The sequence below is a fragment of the Arabidopsis thaliana genome, chromosome 4, assembly GCF_000001735.4.
Source record: "Arabidopsis thaliana chromosome 4, partial sequence".
NCBI classification, from domain to species: Eukaryota; Viridiplantae; Streptophyta; class Magnoliopsida; order Brassicales; family Brassicaceae; genus Arabidopsis; species Arabidopsis thaliana.
Window position 1 is genome coordinate 7,933,658 of NC_003075.7, and position 19,638 is coordinate 7,953,295.

The following is a 19,638-nucleotide window of genomic DNA, read 5'->3' on the forward strand; positions in this document are numbered from 1 at the left end:
TAATAGGGCAGAGAAGCGTTAAAGGGCAAATATGAATTTAGATTATCTTTTCTTTTGTCAACAACTACAATATGAGTTTCTACAACCAAATAAAAAGTTGATTATATAACTTTAGAAATAATTATGTCATTTTTAGCTTCAATTGTATTTCCGAATATGCAAACAAAAGTGAAAAATCTAAAGTTTTGGCACAGAAATAGAAAGAGGACAAGTATCACTTATTTGGAAAGAGAAGAAACTTAAACTTTTTACCGACCACAAAAGCGTCAATTTTTGTTTCGAAACGACGCCGTTTAGAGTACAAAGTACAATACTCTCCCGGCAATAACCAACATTAGAGTTTTGGCAGAGATTGTTACAAAACTACACTTGCTCATGTTTTCACTAGGCGTATAATCGTGTCGTGTTATTTCGAGTAAGTACATACCTTGCAGTTCAAGCACTATGCAGGTCCAGTGGCATAGACATAGCCTTTACCTGCAAAAACACCATTTGAAACCATACAAGATTCAGCCACTTGGTAAGCAAAAAACCATGGAAGATTTAACTACCAAGAACTGTGAAACAAAGAGAGCACTCTTAGCAATTTTTCAACCCTCATATCAAAGCACACAACGATGAAACTCACCATTGTGGATGAAGGGCTAGAAGAGTCAAGATGTCCAGATCTTCTAGCCTCCCAAAACCGGCTTGTTTTATCTCCACAACGCTGTACCTGCGATTTGCTCTGATCTTTGGAAGAAAAACTGATCTTCTCTCTTCCCTTTTGTACAGCTCTTAACCGACCTCTCAGCAACCCAACTTCACTCTCTATTTTCAGTCTTTCATAGTCAATAGCTGACATTGAATTTCTTCGCATATTGGTAGACATGTTACTTTTCCCTTGTGGAAATGCATAACTTGTATCTGAAACACTTTGTGATCTGTCCAGTTTCAGATCCTGAGTGGCATGGTCAGAAGGAACATTCAGTTGCCCCTTGTTATCTTCATCAGTCACTACATGGATGTCATGTACATGACAATCAATGTCGTGAGGGTCCTCACAAAGCTTCTTAGAAACAGCAATGTCGCTAGTTCTTGATACTAGTTCTGCATATAAAGTTTCACCTTCCTCTCTTTCTTTCAGTTCTATATCACTCAGGGCATCAAATGGCTCACTTCTTGACTGATCACACTCAGTATTGTCCATCTGATTAGTGAAGATCTCAAATCCAGAAGAGACATTCACAGTCTCCATGTCATCCCATGGTTCAGTAATCTGTTGCGGCGTCTGCAATCTTTCGATTTGAGCTGGTTTAGAATCTGGAGTATTGTGAGGTTGCTCAGTCTCAAGAAACATTTGCCTGTAGGTATCAACTTCCTTCTCCAGAAAATGTTTCTCCCTCTCCCTCCTAAGCAAAATTTCTTTAAGAATACTCATCTCTTCCGCATCAAAAGCAGACTTTTCTTCTATCATCCGCTGATATTGCCTAGCTTCCATCTCTATCGACGCCTTTTCTTCTTGCAACCGTAATATCATACCTAAAGCCTCATCTGCAGCAGATGCAGCAGCATTTCTCTCTTTCTCAAGTTCAAGAGCTAACGAAGCACGTGCAGCTCGTTCTTCCCCAAGCACTTGTTCTGACATCTCAACCGTCCTCTGTACCATACCAGGGGAACTGCATGCACCCTCTCCCACTCCACACCCAACAGAACTTAGTGAAACACTTTTCCGCAACGACACATCCTCCAATGCTTTTCCACTATCTACAATGTTACAACTTGCATCAAAATCAACATTCACTATCCAATATAATTGAATAAAGACAACAAAAAAACTTACCATTGGAGTTCACAAGAAGAGGATCATTTTCATCATATGATCCCTCAAAGCTCTTAAGGCCTAAACAACTTTGGTAATGGTTCTTGAAACCATACGGCGACCTATGGAAGCTAAGCCGCTTACTCTTAACTTTAAAGCTTCCTTTTTTCAAACTTTGCGCAGTTAAAAGATCGAACCCTGAAGCCTTATTCTCAAACTTTCCAACAGAAGGAGTAGTACTAGATACCTCATCTTCCAACTGAACACGTCTACGCTCACATTTTCTCTTCTTTCCACCATTATACAGAATTGAATCAAAAGGTGTTCTATTTTTAACAGATCTTTGAACAGAAGAGATCTTTTTAACCGGAAGATTCCTTAAACTCTCTTGAAAACACTCACTGTATAGACCATCACAAGGACATGGTAGGTCTAAACCAAATAAACCGAGGAACTTCGATGTTACATAAACGATAAACGATGCGCAAAGTAGCGAAAACGCAACGGAAAGATCGATAAACGCAGCCACTAAACCTTTAAATGTCCATGATTTTACCTCCTGGCAACGCATTTTATACCTGCAAGTATACAATAATCTACAGAAATTACTCAAAGTTTGAGAAATTGGTTAGAGAATCAAATTGTTATTTGAATCAATTACAAGCATATATCCAAATCTAAGACTAATTTGGTAAGTTAATCAATCAATCAATCAAATTATATATAAACACAATCGTTACCACAGAGAAAACTCAACGATGAATCAATCGTTAACACAGAGAAACTCCTTGCGATTTGATTAATTTTTAGTAAATTAGAGAATTGAAACTCACACGAAGAAGAAGAAGTTGAGAAATCTTGGGGAAGCAAGCACAACGTAAACGGCTCTTCCTCTGCCGTTTTTATTTTCTCTCTTTGTTCAAAAATCAAAACTTCTTTTTTAGTTTTCAAAACTTCAGTTGCAAATCACCGTACGAGTGAGCAGATACGCCGTCATTTTATCGCCGACCCCATCACTCTCTTCCTCTTGAGATTTTTTTTTTTTTCTTTGACATTTTATTTTACACACGTAATCAAATTTGTGCATTTACGCAAATGTGTGCCAACTAATTTGTAGACAAGATCCAATCTATAGCATGGAGATAAGTTATGAGTATTTAATGAGTATTTTTTATGTTATACAATTACATAAATTCTATATTTAGGTTTGTCCAAAAAAGAAAAAAGAAGGCAAGCTTAGAAAAAGTTGAAGCAAATACACAAACTAAAAGAGAGGCTACAGATTCAACAAATATATACATAGACGCTAAGACAAGTTTGATGACAGAGTTTAGAGTTAAATACAACATAGCAAAATTAAATAAGCTAAAATCTGGTCTCGCTCTCTCTCTCTCTCTTGCTAACTTCATCCAATGCTACTACTAGGCATAACCCATCCAGCATCATGACCAACAACCACACTATCTCCATTTCCAAACACTCCTCGTTGTCTCTTCTTCATCAACGCAGCTGATACCGGACTTCCTACAGTGCTGGAAGTCAGAGAGCTCTCTGCTGAACAGTTGTTCTTGTGCTCTATTGCTACTGCAAGCTCGGATAAGGATGGAATCATCATTTTGGTTGTGTCGAAGGTGCTTGTTGTTCCTTGGCACCCATTGGTGATGGAGGCCTTTATGGCTAGCTCTGAAAGCTCTTCTCTAGCTGCCTCTAACCCAGCAAATGCAACAGCTTGCTCCTCTATAGCCTTGCAAGCTTTCTCTAGAATTGATTGCAGGTACTTCCCTTGTGCCTCGATCCTTAACTGGAGTCGCCTTTGCACCTGCGTATACTAATGGATCTTATTAAATGTGGAACCAGGGCTCAAACATTAGTATATGCGGTTTCTATGGTTCTAACTTTCATGAAAAGATTTCCTAAGTAGTAACGTTCTGATAAGCTTTAAGGAAATTCAATGGAGGTTTCTATATAGTCTCTCATTAACCAAAGTCTCTCTGGTATTTGGTGAATTCGAAGAAGAAACTAACCTCTAGTTGCTCGTGTAGTCTTCTTTGGACTTCCATCTGGGCACGCAAAGCTTCAGTGACCTGGTAACTCCTGGCTCAAGACAAAAACAATGAGTGTTATAGACAGTGAATATAACACTTGGAATAAAGAGAACACTTGAAACCATACTCGTTCTGTTCTTGAGCAGCCAATCTTAAGGATGATGTTGAAGATGAACCAGTGTCCTGACTCTCCGCAACACAAGAAACTACAGAGATATAAGTTCACAAAGATATAAATGCACAACTGAATCCATAAAGATATAAATGGATTCTTAGCTAAAGATATAACTGAATACCATCCTTAGAGTTGTCAATTGATTCTTTACAAGATTGCCTCCCCAAGCGGAATTTCTACCGAGCAAAAAACCAGAGAACAACACAGTCAAAAAGCAATGAACTTTGTTTGTTATAAGTAGCCAAAGAAGCATAATTTGATATTGAAGGTAGTAGCATCAAAACCTGAAGATGAGATTTGAGATGGTAAAGAGTGAGACCCTTCACTCCCATTGTTCTCATTATAGTTTTAGGCGTTGCTTCTGACATCAAACCAAACACACAAAAAAACTAATCTTGTAAACAAATCTCAAGGCCAATAAAAAAAACCTAAAGAATGCCACAGTAATTCCTAAATTGTTCTAAGTGACATAAACCCAAGAAATCCATTCTATTTCAGGATGATTGACTTCCAAATCTGAAAGAAATTAGACCTAACTCGTTGTCAAATTCTTCGTACTAACTGAAGAACAACAGATTAAAAAAAAAAACACATTTCATTCTAAGATCCATAAATTTCTAAGAAGGGACACTTACTGTCGGGTCCGCCGAGCTGAGTGACGGCGTCAACGAATCTTTCATGGAGCTCAGAGGTCCAACGAAGGCGAGGCTTGGGGTCAGTGGTTAGGACCAGACAAGCGTCGATGGGAAGATTGGTTCCGTCAGAGTAGTCTCCCAAGCTGCCATCTAGAGGAAGCGAAGACCGAATCGCCGAGTACATTCTTCTTTGATCCCCACAAAGGAACAAACTTTTCTTCGTTTCTTTTATTTTCTCGGCTGTTTTCCCGGGAAAGTGAAAGAAAGTGTGAAGAAAGATATTGTGGATTTCTAAGACAGCGAAGAAACGAGTTGATAGATTGGACAAGACAACACTCGGATAGTATTTTGTGTTTATATTTGTGCATTATTGAATTTATTTAGATATTTTCAAAAAAAAAAAAAGAGAGAGCAGAATTTATGTTTTGGTTATTTGTACTCTTTGCATTGAAATTCCAAATAACATATATGTTTTGAAAAAGTAGTAAGATAAAATTTCTTTTAGTTATTATTTTCGTTTTTCAATAGCAGAATAAAACTTCAAGTTCTCTATCTTAAGATGGTGCTAACTGCTAAAATAAACCAAATGAAAAAAGAAAAAAATAGGGTCCTCAATTTTTTTTTAAATATCAAATCCTTTAAACCTACTAGACATTTTTCCAATTATTTTTCTTTTATATAATTCAAGAGAAAAAAAGTATTCTTTAGCTTTAGTTTTTTAATTTTTATATTACTATTGACAAAATTTGTTTATGTAATAGCAGTTTCCAAATTCAGCCACATAAAACATTAAGAAATCAGAAGCACATCAATCATTCATATGCATAAAGAGAGACTCTGTTTCTTGGCAACATAGAATCTTTATTTTGAGACACTTTCTCTTAATCTACAATTCATCAATTTTAAAGCCATAGATGCACGTATATATGTAATATGTACACATATATAAGCCCCTAAAAAAGGATGGGGTATGAAAGATAGTGATAGTTACTTAGCAATGGTAGTAGAAACAAAGGAGTGGTTCGTTTTGTTAAGTCATCGATGGTCTCCTTTGCTCATGATCAACTCCTGCATCAACTCCAACTTTTCCTCAAGAACAGTCATGTGACTATTCTTTCCTTCAGGATAATACTCTTTGCTCAAGTATATCGTCTAGTATCATATCATTGCTGAGAATTCAGCTTACCCGTAAGGTTTGGTCCATGATCTCCTTCTTTGAGCGAGAACCAGAGCTCGAACTTTGGAACACAGACTTAACCTTCCCAAAAGAGGCGAGTGAGCTACCAGGCTTTGGCTCTTACCAGTAATCTTTACAAGAGCAAGCACCTCCTTCAAAATGATGAAACCTATATGCATCCCTCACTATGATTTCTCGATTTGATACCTTAGATACAAACTTTATCCAAGCATGGCAATCGTTGCAAACACGTAGGTTCTTCATTACATTTATAGGCACTGTTGCAGGCAAGCTAAGGAGTCCAAATGAAATTGCTAATTTCTCGCTGTGGATGAAAATTATTGGATCTTTTTGCTCGTGCTGCAGTTCATTCAATAGGCTGAAACAGTCTTGCACATACCCGATTTCAGATGCTCGTTTGGTAAGATCTTGGAAGTATTCATGTATCTCATCTGCTAACGGGTGATTCTGGTCACCAACATAGAAAGAGTGAATTGAGTTTTTAACTTCAATCCAACTTTGTCCCGGTTCTTTCTTCACACCCTTTTCTTTCATCTTTTGTCTTGTAAGATCCCTAGCATCCCATTTCTTGGACACCGCATACAGATTTGACAGAAGAACATATGTTGCTGAGTCTTCAGGTTCTAACTCTAGGAGATGATGCGCTGCAAATTCTCCTATTTCCATGTTCTTGTGCACTACACAAGCACTCAAAAGTGTTCTCCAGACCAAGGCATCTGGCTTAATAGGCATTTCCTGAATGAACTCTTTCGCACGGCTCAAAAGACCAGCTCGAGTTAGCATATCCACTACACACACATAGTGTTCCGGTTTAGGAGATAATCCATATTCTGAATTCATGGATTCAAAGTATGCAATCCCCTTGTCCACTAGTCCTATGTGGCTACATGCTGATAGAACTCCCACAAGCGTCACATGATTAGGCCTTACATTAGAATGTATCATCTGGTCAAAAGAATCTAGTGCTTCAGAACCAAACCCATGTTTAGAATAAGCATTAATTATCGCATTCCACGAAACTTCATTTTTCGTGGAGACTTCAAGGAACTGCTTCTCTGCATCAGAAATGCTCCCACACTTGGCATACATAGAGATTAAAGCATTGCAAACTTCGGTTTCTGAATCGTATCCGGTTTTGGTGATCACAGCATGAACCTGCTTCCCTTGTTTCATGTTAGCTGTCTCAGAAGCAGCTTTCACAGCAGACCCAAACGTGAAATTATTATTGTCAATTCCTTCTCTGTTCATTCGAACGAAGACACGAAGTGCTTCTTCATTGTTTCCACTCTGCTGAAATCCGGATACCAGAGCATTCCATGCTATATTATCTCCAGCTTCAGTTTGTTCAAACGCTAAATACGATTCCTCTATTTTTCCGCATCTAGAATAAAGTGTAACCAGTGCATTTTGAAATGGCAGGTCAGATGAGAAACCAGATACACAAGCTTGAGCATGAATTTGCTGTCCTTCCTTTAAGGCTTGAAGACCAGCACATGCACTAACTGCATTTGTCAATCCAACTTCATCAGACCGAATCCCTCGATCCAACATCTGCCTGAAAGTTGTTAAAGCTTTGTCGTCGAAATTGTATTGCGTGTAACCTGCAATCATTGTTGTCCAAGACACAACATCTTTTCCAGCAAACCTTATAAGTATATCCCAGGCAGTATCCAACTTTCCTAATTTTGCATACATATCGATGAGCACACTACAAACATAGGCATTGAGCTGAAAGTTAGTTTTTATTATTTGACTATGGATTTGTTCTCCAAGCTCCAGATCCCCAAGTCGTATGCAAGTTTTCAAAATACTCGGGTAGGTATATTGATTTGGAACAATTTCCTCTATCTGCATCTGTCTGAAAATCCTAAAAGAATTTCTTAAATCGTCTAATAACCCATAAGCTACTAGCATCACATTCCAGAGAACTACATTTTCAACCTCAGTCTCAAGAAAATAATCAAGGGCGGTTTCAATATCAGCGCATTTTGCATACAGATTAAGGAGCGCACCTTCAATCTTGTTGTTTGAAGCAAAACCAAGTTTAGTTGTGTATGCATGTAGCTGTTGTCCCCTAAACAGAGTTCCATCAGCTGAACATGCAACCACAAGGCTCGCAAGAGTATTACTGTCTGGTTCAAGTCCATCAAGGTGCATTCTTTTGAACAATTCCATAGCTTTCTCACCATAACCACACTGAGAAAGCCCGTTGATAAGAGTGTTATAAGTAACTGCATCTCTCTGTGACATGTTACTGAAGATGTGTTCTGCTGATATCAAATTTCCCAAATGAAAGTACAAAGACACAAGTGCATTGCAAACATAAGTGTCGGAGGAAAACCCTAACTTCAATACGAGCCCATGAAGCTGCTCACCAATCTCAAGAGATTCTATCTTCTTACACGCACTTAAAACACTTGAAAACGCATAAGGCGTTGGCATGATACCTAAAACATACATATCGCAGAACAATCTAATGGCTTCTGCTTCACATTCATTTTTCGAAAGCCCGGATATCATTGCAACCCAAGAACTATGATCCTTCAGACGTAACCCATCAAAAACCCTTCTAGCTAAATCCACAAACCCATTCCTAGAGTACAAGTCAATCAAAGGATTACACACAACCGTACTATCCCTCAAGCCCTGATATAAAATCCTTGCATGAATCTGCTCAACTACATCAAAAGCAACACTACCACCACGACATGCTTCCAAAACACCACTGAAAGTTCCTTCATTCGGAGTAACATTCTCACTAACCATTCTCACAAAAAGACCAAACACTTCTCCAATCAAATTCCTAGAAGCTAACTCCTTTATCATCTTATTCCAAGTAAAAATCGTTCTCTCAGGCATTTCGTCAAACACCTTGAAAGCACCATATAAATCTCCTTTAAAAAGATAAAAATCAAAAAGCTTTTCAGAGAGGCAACCATTGCTATCCAAACCCAACTTCAAAATCTGGGAATGTAGCTTTCTTCCTTCATCTAAAGACCCATTTGTCTTCAAACATCCTTCAAGAAGCCATTTCAAAGTTTGATGATTAGGTCGAATTCCACGATTCTCCACGGAATCAATTCTCTTTTCTTGAAATGATTCATCCTCAGAGATATAAACAGATATAGCAGCAAAACTAGCTCTCCTGGTCCCACAAAGAGTCTACAAAAGAGGAGCATAGTTACAAAATCAGAACCATGTTAAAGCAATGGAGTTTCAATGGGATGATTTAGAGAACAAGAACGCAAGCATTACAGGAAAGACAGTTCTGGTCTTGAGCTTACGAGGAACACCATGAATGAAGATAAATGAGGACGACACTGAGCGAAGAAACATGGGTTCCTCCTTAGAATGCCAAAGACGAACCAACCAAATATATTTATTCATGTGGAAAATATTATCTTCGAAATTTTGTTTTGGTTTTGGTTTTTCAATTTAAAGTTTACTAATTAGGGGAGGAAAAATTCCATAATAAATATTATGTTTTTTTCATAATCATACATAAAAAATTTACATATTGAAAAGTACACCGAACTATTGTTTACTCAATTTACAACCTATATATATATATATATATATATATGATGATGTTAAGTGAGAGCGTTTAATAGCATGTGTAAAGTTTTGGGTTTAGTATCTATGATGATGTTAAGTATGAAAGATAGCTAATCTCGTAAGAGTTTAGAAGAGTGGAGTCAGGAAATGTGAATCAGTGAATGGAGTATGAAGTAGGGTTTGTGCTGGTAATATTACAATAAAACTCGTATAAATAAATGAGATGGTGGTTTGTGTTTCTCTTTGTTCAGCCCATATTCACTGTATTTCGTGTAACAATTTATTTGTGACTATAGTTTGGTACATTATATGGTTCGTTCCATCTAGATATTCTAGAACAAAACGAAATTTTTAGGAATAATTAAAAATTGTTGAGGGGATTCGGTAATATGTAAAGTGTATAGAAAAAGATCTAAAACTATAGTGAAGTAGTTTGAAAAGGGGACATAAGATACAACTTTCGGCTGTATATTTAATAAACAGAATGGATTTAGTATTAAGGAGTTTATAAAATATATATTCGACCGTTCAGAAGGATATATAGCCAATGAAAGCCCAAAAGCTTGTGATTGGTGAAAATTTGTTACAATTTTTTGGTGAAGTTAAGCTTAGACAAAAGTAACCAAAAGTCTAAAAGGTTTATTGTGCAAAAAGAAGAGAAAAGAAAACGAAGAGATGGAGTTCTAATACATATTATATATCTGATGAAGACGGCGAAATAAAAAGAAGAGGCAAAAGTATTTAGGAGAAAAATGTAAATGAAGACTTTTATATTTCGAGTTAATTTTCAATGTACATACTGTTCAGATCCAATCTAACAACTCTTTTACCTCTAGTTAAACCACTTAACACAGCTACCTCATGGACCATGGTGAGTCAAAATTGGTGATATAAAGGTGTGTTTACTTTTGGTGATTTGTTTTTAGCTATTAAAATAAATATACGATTTTTTATTTTTTATTTTTTTGACGGCAAATATACGATTTTGTTTTGATTGATTATTTTTTATAAATCAAAATATTATTACAGAAAAAAAATTATAAGACAAACTAAAGGGTCAATTGCAAAACTAGCCATATTTGATAATTTAATTAAGAATATAGCATCATATACATATAAATTAAAAAAATAGCATATAAGGGTTGGGAAAAGACAATTTTGATGTGCAATAGTTGATGAGAGATGATTTACTAACACTTCATTTAGTTTTCATCTATTTGTATGTTTTTGTTATATATCTTTTCCAAAAAATTGATTCTAATTATGAAATTTATAAGATAAAAATTTCTGCTTTTTTCTACATACAACATAGTTTAAATTTTTAAAATCGGATTTGTATTTATAAAATAGTAAAAAATGTTTGTAAGTAAATTTATATTGTACTATTTATGATGTATAGAAATAGAATGTTGTACTATACTATTTTCATAAATCATTCGTAATTTAGTTTTAATTTTAGTATAAAACAAAATATTTTAAATTAAATAAAGTAATAGTGGTGGTAGTGGTGGTGAGATAGTAGTTTATGTTGCAATATTACCTACGATAATCGTAAAAGATAAAACATAGACGATTTAAATTACCGAGTTAAAGCGATATGATCCCCATTAAAAAACTATACCCTAAGAGATACAATATTGGGAACCCAAGCAAGCAAATTAACTGTTGTAGTGACGGTAATACGATTGTAGTGACGACAATACGGTTATAGCAGTGAGCCACTGATAAGGATAATGGTGACTTGGTAGTAGAGGTAATGATGTAATAATATAGGTGATAATTGTATTATGAATTTTATTATGTGTAATATTTTTTTTTGTTATAATAGAATAGAAAGTACATATAGAAAATAGAAGTAAAAGACATTAAGAGAGAGATTAAGAGATAGAGAAAGGGAGAGAGAGAAAGAGAGAGAGGGAGAGAGAAAGAGAGAAAGAGAGAAAGAGAGAAAGAGAGAAAGAGAGAAAGAGAGAAAGAGAGAGGAAGGGAGGGAGAGAGAGAAAGAGAGAGAGGAAAAGAGAGAGAGGGAAAGAGAAAGAAAGAGGAAGGGGGCAAAATTGTGATTAATACACAAAATATAAAGAATATCATCTAGTTTTTGTTTTGATGGTACTTTCTTAATTATAAATTTTTTTTTGTTAGATTTATAAATTAAATTTCCCCAAACTAAAAGGTTAGACCAAATATAATTTCTTGCAGATTTTTTCTTTGTTTTGAGCATTAATGTATTATTTTTAGTGTATCAAGGCAATTAGATGGTGATATAAGTCTAAGAATTTGAAGTAAGGTAAATGGTTAAACGTCCAACTACGAAATTCGTGTAATTAATTATAATATACCTTAACTGCCTACCAAATACTAAATTATAGTGCAACTTTACTAAAGTTTACATAGGTTCGAGAAGTCATTAGCATTTGACATATTAGGATTTCATTTTACACAAGCTTTCGAGAAGATAAACATGTTTGACTTGTATACGGCTGTTCAACGACTCTTGACGAAAACTCAATTTTTGGTATTTCAAATTGCTTGAAAATCTGATGTAAAAGGGCAACAACTACACGATATGATTCAAACTACTATCAATTTTCTTTATAAAAAAAAAAAAAAAAAAAAAAAAAAAAAACTAGACTAATTTTTATTTGTGTACTGTATACATTATTTTCTAAAACAAATGTCTAGACATTATAGTATTTTATAAACACTTACACAACACCAAATGTTTGTCTTAACCCCGACTAAAAAGGACATATGTGTTGTTAATGCTGGATCACCGGTGGTTTTGTTAGTGTCTACCCTTATTTGTATGGAAAAACACTGCCATAGCCCATAAGGTAACTTATAAGGACATCAAAGCTTTTGGTGTTTGACTGCTTAAATGTTCAGTCTCCAGATTCCAGCACATGCATTTCTCGAATACTTGACTAATGGTGAAGCTAGCATTTTTTAATAACTTTGCCTTACCAATCATGGTGGTTGGCGGAATTAATCATGGTGGTAAGCGAGAGACTTTATTTTATCCAAAAAAAAAATGAGAGACGTAAAATTAGAACTATTTTTAGTTATAATAGTTATATTTTATTATTTTGTCTCAATTATTCTCCCCGCCCCTCTATGTAGACGTGTGAATATTAGAGAGATTGATAACGAACTCCTCACAACATCATATCTCAAGTTCACCACCCAAAAGAAAAAACACACACACATCTTAGAGAGATGAAAGAGACTAATTTTGGCGAGAAAACGCGCGTTCTGGTAGTTGGTGGGACGGGATCATTGGGGAGGAGGATTGTAAGTGCGTGTTTGGCTGAGGGACACGAGACTTATGTTCTCCAGCGGCCGGAGATTGGAGTGGACATCGAGAAGGTGCAGCTACTTCTTTCTTTCAAAAGACTCGGCGCACATCTTGTGGAAGGCTCATTCTCCGATCACCAAAGCCTTGTCTCTGCCGTAAAGCAAGTCGACGTGGTTGTCTCCGCCATGTCCGGTGTCCACTTCCGCACCCACAACATCCCCGTTCAGCTCAAGCTCGTCGCAGCCATCAAAGAGGCCGGTAACGTCAAGGTAAAAGGACTCATACATCACTAAACACTTTTCTTTCTAGTGTAGTTGTTACCTTTTTCATCAGAGTTTAAAGCAATTTAAAATACCGATTATCGTAGCTGGTATTCCAAAAAAGTTGCTTTGGCATATATACAACATAAATTAATAGTATATGTGTTAAAAAAATATGAAGGTACAATGTATCTGTCTGCATCAATGACATATGCATCTTTTGAAAATAGCTGATATATTACGGCTATATTTTGCTAACAATCGCAAATGAATTGAATTTAACTCTATAGACATATACTCATTTTTAAAAATTTAATAATTTTCTTGGAAAAGATAAAGATCCGTTTGTAAGATAATTGTGTAACACAAAAGTCACCTTTTTGGCTTACCAATAACAAAGTTTTAATAAGCTTGCATGCATTATTGTTCAAAGACTATCTAAAGGTTTTTGAAATAATAATAAATCATTTTAGAAAAAAAAACAAAATTATACAACCAATCTTGTCGGATGTTTTTTTAATAATATTGACTGTCTTAGCTTATGTTCGGTGGTGCTTACACTAAAAAATTAAAATATTTCAGTGAAACTACTTACAATAAGTTAAAAAATATTTCAGCGTTTCTTACCATCAGAATTTGGAATGGATCCGTCACGTATGGGACATGCCATGCCACCAGGAAGTGAAACATTTGATCAAAAAATGGAAATACGAAATGCAATTAAGGCCGCCGGGATCTCCCACACATACCTCGTCGGTGCTTGTTTTGCCGCATACTTCGGCGGAAATTTATCTCAAATGGGAACTTTGTTCCCTCCGAAAAACAAAGTTGATATTTATGGGGACGGAAATGTTAAAGGTTAGAAGAACTCTTATGGAACGCTCTCTCTTCATATTTTTCTTTTTTCTATTTGTGTCACTTTTATAATCATGAAAATTCTAAAAAATCTATTTTTGTTCCCATTGGTTTTATTATAGTGGTGTTCGTAGATGAAGATGACATGGCAAAATATACAGCGAAGACGCTTAATGATCCCCGAACGTTGAATAAAACTGTGTATGTTAGACCTACCGACAACATTCTCACACAAATGGAACTAGTTCAGATATGGGAGAAACTAACCGAAAAAGAGTTGGAGAAGACCTATGTTTCAGGAAACGACTTTCTTGCTGACATTGAAGGTAAATCTAATCATCATCTAGTAACCAAATTAAACAAACCTAGCTTTTGGATTATAGATTTCTATCACATCTCTTAAATAAAGCATTGGATTAATGTAAGGTTGGTTTAGTATTAAAACCGAAATGTAAAAGTTGGTCATGCCAAGTATTTATTTTCTATATATCACATCTCATAAATTAAAGTAGACGTTTTTGTCTTTTAGATTCTAGTAAATTATGAGAAAGAGTTGAATTTAGACCAAGTATTTATTTTCTATTAAATGTGAAAATGTTTATTATATACATGCAGATAAGGAGATATCACACCAAGCGGGACTAGGACACTTTTATCACATATACTACGAAGGTTGTCTCACAGATCATGAAGTTGGAGACGACGAAGAAGCTACTAAACTCTATCCGGATGTGAAGTACAAACGCATGGATGAATATTTGAAAATTTTCGTATAATGTTACATATATGTGAAACACATCGCCATTTCCTTATTTTTATGTTTTACCATGGCCTTTTGTTTTGTTTGCTTGAAGATGTTTTCCGAATTTATTTTAAAATTTAAATGTTTCAGTTATGGATATGTCTGGTTATATATAGATATACATATAATCTCAAGGGTCCGAAAATTTCCAAAAGTAAACTCAAGGGTCTGAAAAGATAATTTGGAAATTTAAGTCCTTTTCCTAGAATACCACCGATAATATAAGGGCTTTATACACAAATACACAAGAGATACTTCGAGAAGAGATTAAAAAATAAATAACATAAAAAAATGGAAATTATCTTCCCGCCATGTGTATGTGGTAACTAACAAAAGCTTCGATTACTTTATCCTCTCACTCTCTAATGGCTTCTTCTTCTCTACCTCTTTCTCTTCCGTTTCCACTCCGATCTCTTACTAGTACCACTCGATCTCTACCATTTCAATGTTCTCCTCTCTTTTTCTCTATTCCTTCTTCAATCGTTTGCTTCTCCACTCAAAATCCCGACCGCGAAGAGGTCCGGTGGCTCCGGGAAGAGCAGAGATGGATTCGCGAGGAGCAACGATGGATTCGTGAAGAACAGAGATGGATACGCGAACGTGAATCGCTTCTACAAGAGATTTCGGATCTACAGCTCAGAATTCAATCCCTAGAGTCACGAAATTCGCAATTGGGGAATTCTATTCCCGATACGATTTCGAATATCGCTGCTTTGCTTCAGGTTTTGAAGGAGAAGAATCGGATTTCTGAGAGTGGATTGAGCGCAACGCCGATGGTATTGGAGAGTACGAGAGAACAAATTGTTGAGGAGGTGGAAGAAGAAGAGAAGCGAGTGATTATTGCTGAAGAGAAAGTTAGGGTTTCGGAGCCGGTGAAGAAGATCAAGAGGAGGATATTGAAAGTTGGAAGCGAAGGCGACGATGTTCAAGCTTTGCAGGTCTGCTCTCAGTTTTAAACCAAAGGCGAGTAATTTGTCAATTTAGTTCTATCATCACTGAGAATTAGCTTAAAATTGAGAGATTAGGATGATGATTTGAAGTAGTTTAGCCAATATGCATAAGTTTGAGGTTGATTTTAGTTGAAAGTGTTGGGAGAATGTTTATTTTTTTGATGGTTTCTGTTGTGGATTTGGTTTCCTCTATGTGATAGGAAGCTCTGTTGAAATTAGGATTCTATTCGGGCGAAGAGGATATGGAGTTCTCGAGCTTTTCAAGTGGGACTGCAAGTGCTGTTAAGACTTGGCAAGTATGTTTTTATGCATTTAGCTCGCAGTGATTTTCTCATGTGCTCATGTAGTTTTGATTTTGACACGGTTCATGTTTATGGTTTAAAAGGCATCGCTTGGGGTCCGTGAGGATGGGGTAATGACAGCAGAGCTTCTTCAGAGGTTGTTCATGGATGAAGACGTAGAGACAGATAAGGATGAAGCAAGTACAATGAAGAAAGAGGTAAAAACTGAAACCACTAACTACAGCTCAGAGAACTTGTTCTATAGCATGGCTCGTTTCTAACCGACTTATATAATATGATAGATTTTAGCTGTGTAGTAAGCCTTTGGAGTAGTTATGAAGTCTCTCTTTACTTTGGTATGCAGTCTTCTTACGACAGAATATGGACTCCCATTGTATGCTTTTGGCAAGCTTGTTAGCTAAGATGATGTTTCTGTTGCTAGTGAGCTTTGTTCGGAATCTGAAGTGTCTAATATGAGTCTGAAATACAATTGGTAAATGGGATAAATACTACATTGTCTTGTTTGAGGTTTTAGGGAACATGAATATTCTGAAATTTCTCTTAATTTGCTTAATACACCTGTTAAGACTGGTTCTTTATACTGGATCTTTCTTTTAATTCCATTGATTAAGGAAGCTGGTAATGGGGCGGTATTTACTTCAGTGACACAAGTCCCTGAGAAGAAGCAATCAATCGTGAAAGATCAAAGTGACAGAGAAGTTGACGTTACTCAAAATCGGGTTTTTCTTCTTGGAGAAAACAGATGGGAAGATCCCTCCAGGCTCATTGGCAGGAACAAACCGGTAGACAGAAGTGAATCAACAAACACCAAAACGAGGTGCATCACTTGTCGAGGGGAGGGTCGATTGATGTGCCTAGGTAAATCCCTTCTCCCTGGTTAAGTGAAAATCATCCGTTCTTTGAAAGTTAAGAATGATTTTTCTTAGCAAATTGAGACTGCTAATAGACACCAACCTTAGTAACACTTCAAGCACTGAGTTGTAGCACATTATTTGATGATTATAAAATGAAAACTTGATGTAGAGTGCGATGGAACCGGTGAGCCAAACATTGAGCCGCAGGTGAGTAAAATCAAAATAACCCCGCTCCGATTATGTGTATGTATGTATTATCAAGTAGCCTAAAGCAGAGAAGCTCTTGTCCAATGTTGTAGTTCATGGAGTGGGTTGGTGAAGATACGAAGTGTCCGTACTGTGAAGGTCTTGGCTATACAGTTTGCGATGTCTGCGACGGCAAAAAAAACTTATAATAATGATTCATATTTAATTTAATGAAAAAACAAATTAGTTTGTTTTCCAAATCGCATAATATGGTTGTTTAAGAGAGATATATATATAAATTTAGTGAACAAGTACGTAGTTAGTTTGTTTTTCAAATCACACGAATGGAAATCGTCTTTTTAGGATAATTTCGCATAGGTGCTATCAAATTTTAAATTCAATTAATTTAAATTAATGTCAAACCGGAAATAACATTTTATTTTATATTTTCATTTCATTTAAATGTTTTTTATATATATTTAAACATGAAGTCCAATATCTTATATTTTAATTATCAAATAATATTCACTTTGTAAAATTAACAATAATAACTATTAATTTTAGGCATATTATTTTCGTAAGAAGAAAAATATTAATATCAATTTCCTAATAATAATAATATTTAAACACATCATTCAATTTAGAAAAAAAAACAAACAATATTATTCAGTTGAATATTAAACATTTATACAATATATTTTATTTATACGGAAAACTTCTTATAAAGTATTTTATAAAAGATTTGTAGATTGTACGAATATTTTCTACTTTTAAAATTATTATTTAAAATCTTTTAGTTGTGAAATTTTGTATGGATAGTGGAGAATTAATTGTGAGGATTGTTTGGATACTTTGATGGTAGAGATAAAATATATTTTCTTCTTGGAGAAAACAGATGGGAAGATCCCTCCAGGCTCATTGGCAGGTAAAATCATTGGTTATTTGAAAGTTAAGAAGAAAAGCTAGTATTCGTTCTTAGCAAACTGAGACTGCTAATAGAAACCAACCTTATAGCAAAAGGTTGGATCTTTTAATCCAACATGTTCATCGTCCCAACATAATCGATGTTTAAAAGGTTTAAAAGAAAAGACAAGACTCTAAGACTCTTAACTCAATTCCCATTTGAGATGGAATAGTGATTGACTCTAACAATCCCACTTTTGTTTAGCCAGCTTGAAATATCTGTCTTCGTTGACATCAACGATTTTGACGAAGTTAGGTCGACCCAGGCTGAGAGAGGAGCTCGAAGGGAAACAGAAAGCTTCAGAATTTGTGAGAAAAATGCTTTGATCTCCGATGTCTTGAGTGTAAACAGCGTTTCCTTCTTCGTCTAGCCTGAACACCATTATTGCTTCTGTTTTCTTTCTCGGAATACCTTTGTCGATCTCTGCCGTCTTCATGTACAACTTAACAATGAAAGTTTCACTGGTGGTTATTGACTCCACCAAGTGTTCACTTGTGTAGCACGACTCCAGAAGTTCTCGTTTTGTCTCGGACAGCTTGGGAAGGTTTTGAAACCGCAAGATCTGCAACTTGGGGTTGTTGCTATGGTTTTGGAGATCCCATGATCCGATGAGTTGGCCTCCAGAGCCAGCTATGCGCAACATCTCATTTTTCTTGGACAACATGACAGGGGAGGAGAAGAAGCAGGGGTCTGTCATTCTGATGTTGATCCACTCGGAATTGCTTTGAGCGGGTCTGCAAAAGCTGAGTTGAGGTCCCAGGAACTTGACAGCCACAACACAGTCCTCTTCTTCAGGGGAAGACGTAGACATGGCCACGTTGGTGACATATTGTGTTTGGCAATGAGGCAGAGTCACAAGAGGAGGCAGCGAAATGCGTTTCCGATCCGTTTCATGGTTTAGATTCACTTCTCGGAGACGCAACACGCCGTCCTTCAAAGTAGGTAGCCATCCACCGCATGATCCTATCGCTCCCATTTCCTTGAGCAGCTCTGCACAAATCTTATCTTCGTTCTCACTCATCTCTTCCCACCCTTCGAAAGAAAGGGTTCGAAGAAAACGACTAGACCTCATAGTCATGGCTATTCCCCGATTACCTCCACATGGATCAGCGCAGAGCAAGACACGAGTCTGAGAATCAGTTTGCAACGACAAAGATGAGAGGCCATTAGAAAGATGAGGAGAGGATCTCACCAGCACAGGTTTCCGAAAGCAGAGCTTCGAGTGCTGATTGAGAAGCAAAGACATGAATAATGTTCTTAACGGAAAGCAAGATAGAAGAGAAAAAAAAAAAAACCTAATTGAAGAATTGGTGATCTTCTCCACCTAGAAGTAAGACCATCAATAACTTGCTCACCAAGTTTCTCATCTCCAAAATTAATTACGGTCTTCATAAATGGTTTCAGTTTTTGTAAATTATATTGCTCCTTTGTTATTGATTTTGTGTATATTTTTTTTTTTGGTAAGGATTGATTTTGTGTATATTGACTTCGTCTTAAGGAAATGAAATCTTCATTCTGTTTTTCTCACTCGATTTTCTTGGATTTTGTGTGATAGCGAATCCCTCAGGTCTATTGGTTCACGCTTCTCAATTTCTCTTATTTCAATTCTGGTTAAGTTAAAAGACGTCTTGTATTATTACCTTAAAATCTCGTTTAGGTTAGCCAAAAATCATAAGATGTTCAATATGTTACGTGTAAGTAGTGAAGGGCTCTTTTTGTAGCCTGTTTTTTCATCGTATGTAAAGTACAAGGAATGATTCA

The 19,638-nt window shown here is 36.0% G+C and overlaps 6 protein-coding genes and 1 non-coding gene across 13 annotated transcripts; 3 read left to right on the forward strand and 4 right to left on the reverse strand.

Annotated features, from left to right (window-relative positions):
• Positions 1 to 26: 26 nt before the first annotated feature.
• On the reverse strand, positions 27 to 2,908 carry AT4G13630 (zein-binding protein (Protein of unknown function, DUF593)). 2 transcript variants are annotated; one of them, NM_001203790.2, is made up of 4 exons: positions 2,635 to 2,908; positions 1,823 to 2,379; positions 629 to 1,746; positions 27 to 477 (listed from the first exon to the last, which is right to left on the reverse strand). In NM_001203790.2, exons 2-4 carry the CDS (start codon positions 2,370 to 2,372, stop codon positions 436 to 438), a joined length of 1,710 nt encoding a protein of 569 aa, NP_001190719.1. In that variant the 5' UTR covers positions 2,373 to 2,379; positions 2,635 to 2,908; the 3' UTR covers positions 27 to 435. The 2 variants fall into 2 exon arrangements, with proteins under 2 accessions (NP_001190719.1, NP_001319921.1); NM_001340870.1 differs by having other exon boundaries at positions 2,542 to 2,859.
• Positions 2,909 to 2,934: 26 nt separating this feature from the next.
• Positions 2,935 to 5,048, reverse strand: UNE16 (Homeodomain-like superfamily protein). 2 transcript variants are annotated; one of them, NM_117438.4, is made up of 6 exons: positions 4,657 to 5,048; positions 4,306 to 4,382; positions 4,143 to 4,197; positions 3,974 to 4,052; positions 3,826 to 3,895; positions 2,935 to 3,620 (listed from the first exon to the last, which is right to left on the reverse strand). In NM_117438.4, exons 1-6 carry the CDS (start codon positions 4,838 to 4,840, stop codon positions 3,207 to 3,209), a joined length of 879 nt encoding a protein of 292 aa, NP_567408.1. In that variant the 5' UTR covers positions 4,841 to 5,048; the 3' UTR covers positions 2,935 to 3,206. The 2 variants fall into 2 exon arrangements, with proteins under 2 accessions (NP_567408.1, NP_001031626.1); NM_001036549.2 differs by having other exon boundaries at positions 2,949 to 3,629; positions 4,657 to 4,988.
• A 261-nt stretch (positions 5,049 to 5,309) lies between these two features.
• Positions 5,310 to 9,286, reverse strand: AT4G13650 (Pentatricopeptide repeat (PPR) superfamily protein). The gene is made up of 2 exons (NM_117439.3): positions 9,110 to 9,286; positions 5,310 to 9,016 (listed from the first exon to the last, which is right to left on the reverse strand). Exons 1-2 carry the CDS (start codon positions 9,239 to 9,241, stop codon positions 5,954 to 5,956), a joined length of 3,195 nt encoding a protein of 1,064 aa, NP_193101.2. The 5' UTR covers positions 9,242 to 9,286; the 3' UTR covers positions 5,310 to 5,953.
• Positions 9,287 to 9,957: 671 nt separating this feature from the next.
• Positions 9,958 to 10,311, forward strand: AT4G02935. Its single transcript, NR_143988.1, has 2 exons — positions 9,958 to 10,163; positions 10,246 to 10,311. It is a non-coding gene; the product is annotated as an uncharacterized misc_RNA (transcript).
• A 1,714-nt stretch (positions 10,312 to 12,025) lies between these two features.
• PRR2 (pinoresinol reductase 2) lies at positions 12,026 to 14,786 on the forward strand. Of its 2 annotated transcripts, NM_001340871.1 has the most exons (5): positions 12,026 to 12,406; positions 12,530 to 12,973; positions 13,582 to 13,822; positions 13,942 to 14,145; positions 14,435 to 14,719. In NM_001340871.1, the coding sequence occupies exons 2-5, from the start codon at positions 12,626 to 12,628 to the stop codon at positions 14,593 to 14,595; spliced, it is 954 nt and encodes a 317-aa protein (NP_001319922.1). In that variant the 5' UTR covers positions 12,026 to 12,406; positions 12,530 to 12,625; the 3' UTR covers positions 14,596 to 14,719. The 2 variants fall into 2 exon arrangements, with proteins under 2 accessions (NP_001319922.1, NP_193102.1); NM_117440.3 differs by having other exon boundaries at positions 12,249 to 12,973; positions 14,435 to 14,786.
• A 135-nt stretch (positions 14,787 to 14,921) lies between these two features.
• Positions 14,922 to 17,365, forward strand: PTAC5 (plastid transcriptionally active 5). 4 transcript variants are annotated; one of them, NM_001340872.1, is made up of 6 exons: positions 14,922 to 15,559; positions 15,772 to 15,867; positions 15,957 to 16,070; positions 16,217 to 16,731; positions 16,897 to 16,934; positions 17,027 to 17,365. In NM_001340872.1, exons 1-4 carry the CDS (start codon positions 14,987 to 14,989, stop codon positions 16,268 to 16,270), a joined length of 837 nt encoding a protein of 278 aa, NP_001328390.1. In that variant the 5' UTR covers positions 14,922 to 14,986; the 3' UTR covers positions 16,271 to 16,731; positions 16,897 to 16,934; positions 17,027 to 17,365. The 4 variants fall into 4 exon arrangements, with proteins under 4 accessions (NP_001328390.1, NP_193103.2, NP_001328391.1 ...); NM_117441.4 differs by having other exon boundaries at positions 16,485 to 16,731; NM_001340873.1 differs by lacking the exons at positions 16,897 to 16,934; positions 17,027 to 17,365 and having other exon boundaries at positions 16,485 to 16,893.
• Positions 17,366 to 17,833: 468 nt separating this feature from the next.
• AT4G13680 (hypothetical protein (DUF295)) lies at positions 17,834 to 19,321 on the reverse strand. Its single transcript, NM_117442.3, has one exon. The coding sequence runs from the start codon at positions 19,121 to 19,123 to the stop codon at positions 18,059 to 18,061; it is 1,065 nt and encodes a 354-aa protein (NP_193104.1). The 5' UTR covers positions 19,124 to 19,321; the 3' UTR covers positions 17,834 to 18,058.
• Positions 19,322 to 19,638: the final 317 nt, after the last annotated feature.

Coding starts and splice junctions, on each gene's coding strand:
- AT4G13630 (NM_001203790.2), bottom strand. CDS start 2,372: ATGCGTTGCCAGGAGGTAAAATCATGGACATTTAAAGGTTTAGTGGCT. Junction 1,747..1,822: donor TCTTCTTGTGAACTCCAATG/GTAAGTTTTTTT, acceptor GTAACATTGTAG/ATAGTGGAAAAGCATTGGAG. Junction 478..628: donor CTAGCCCTTCATCCACAATG/GTGAGTTTCATC, acceptor GTGTTTTTGCAG/GTAAAGGCTATGTCTATGCC.
- UNE16 (NM_001036549.2), bottom strand. CDS start 4,840: ATGTACTCGGCGATTCGGTCTTCGCTTCCTCTAGATGGCAGCTTGGGA. Junction 4,383..4,656: donor TCAGCTCGGCGGACCCGACA/GTAAGTGTCCCT, acceptor GTTTGATGTCAG/AAGCAACGCCTAAAACTATA. Junction 4,198..4,305: donor ATCTCAAATCTCATCTTCAG/GTTTTGATGCTA, acceptor TTTGCTCGGTAG/AAATTCCGCTTGGGGAGGCA.
- AT4G13650 (NM_117439.3), bottom strand. CDS start 9,241: ATGAATAAATATATTTGGTTGGTTCGTCTTTGGCATTCTAAGGAGGAA. Junction 9,017..9,109: donor AGACCAGAACTGTCTTTCCT/GTAATGCTTGCG, acceptor CCTCTTTTGTAG/ACTCTTTGTGGGACCAGGAG.
- PRR2 (NM_001340871.1), top strand. CDS start 12,626: ATGAAAGAGACTAATTTTGGCGAGAAAACGCGCGTTCTGGTAGTTGGT. Junction 12,974..13,581: donor AAGAGGCCGGTAACGTCAAG/GTAAAAGGACTC, acceptor AAAATATTTCAG/CGTTTCTTACCATCAGAATT. Junction 14,146..14,434: donor CTTTCTTGCTGACATTGAAG/GTAAATCTAATC, acceptor ATATACATGCAG/ATAAGGAGATATCACACCAA.
- PTAC5 (NM_117441.4), top strand. CDS start 14,987: ATGGCTTCTTCTTCTCTACCTCTTTCTCTTCCGTTTCCACTCCGATCT. Junction 16,071..16,484: donor CAAGTACAATGAAGAAAGAG/GTAAAAACTGAA, acceptor CCATTGATTAAG/GAAGCTGGTAATGGGGCGGT. Junction 16,732..16,896: donor GGGTCGATTGATGTGCCTAG/GTAAATCCCTTC, acceptor AACTTGATGTAG/AGTGCGATGGAACCGGTGAG.
- AT4G13680 (NM_117442.3), bottom strand. CDS start 19,123: ATGTCTTTGCTTCTCAATCAGCACTCGAAGCTCTGCTTTCGGAAACCT.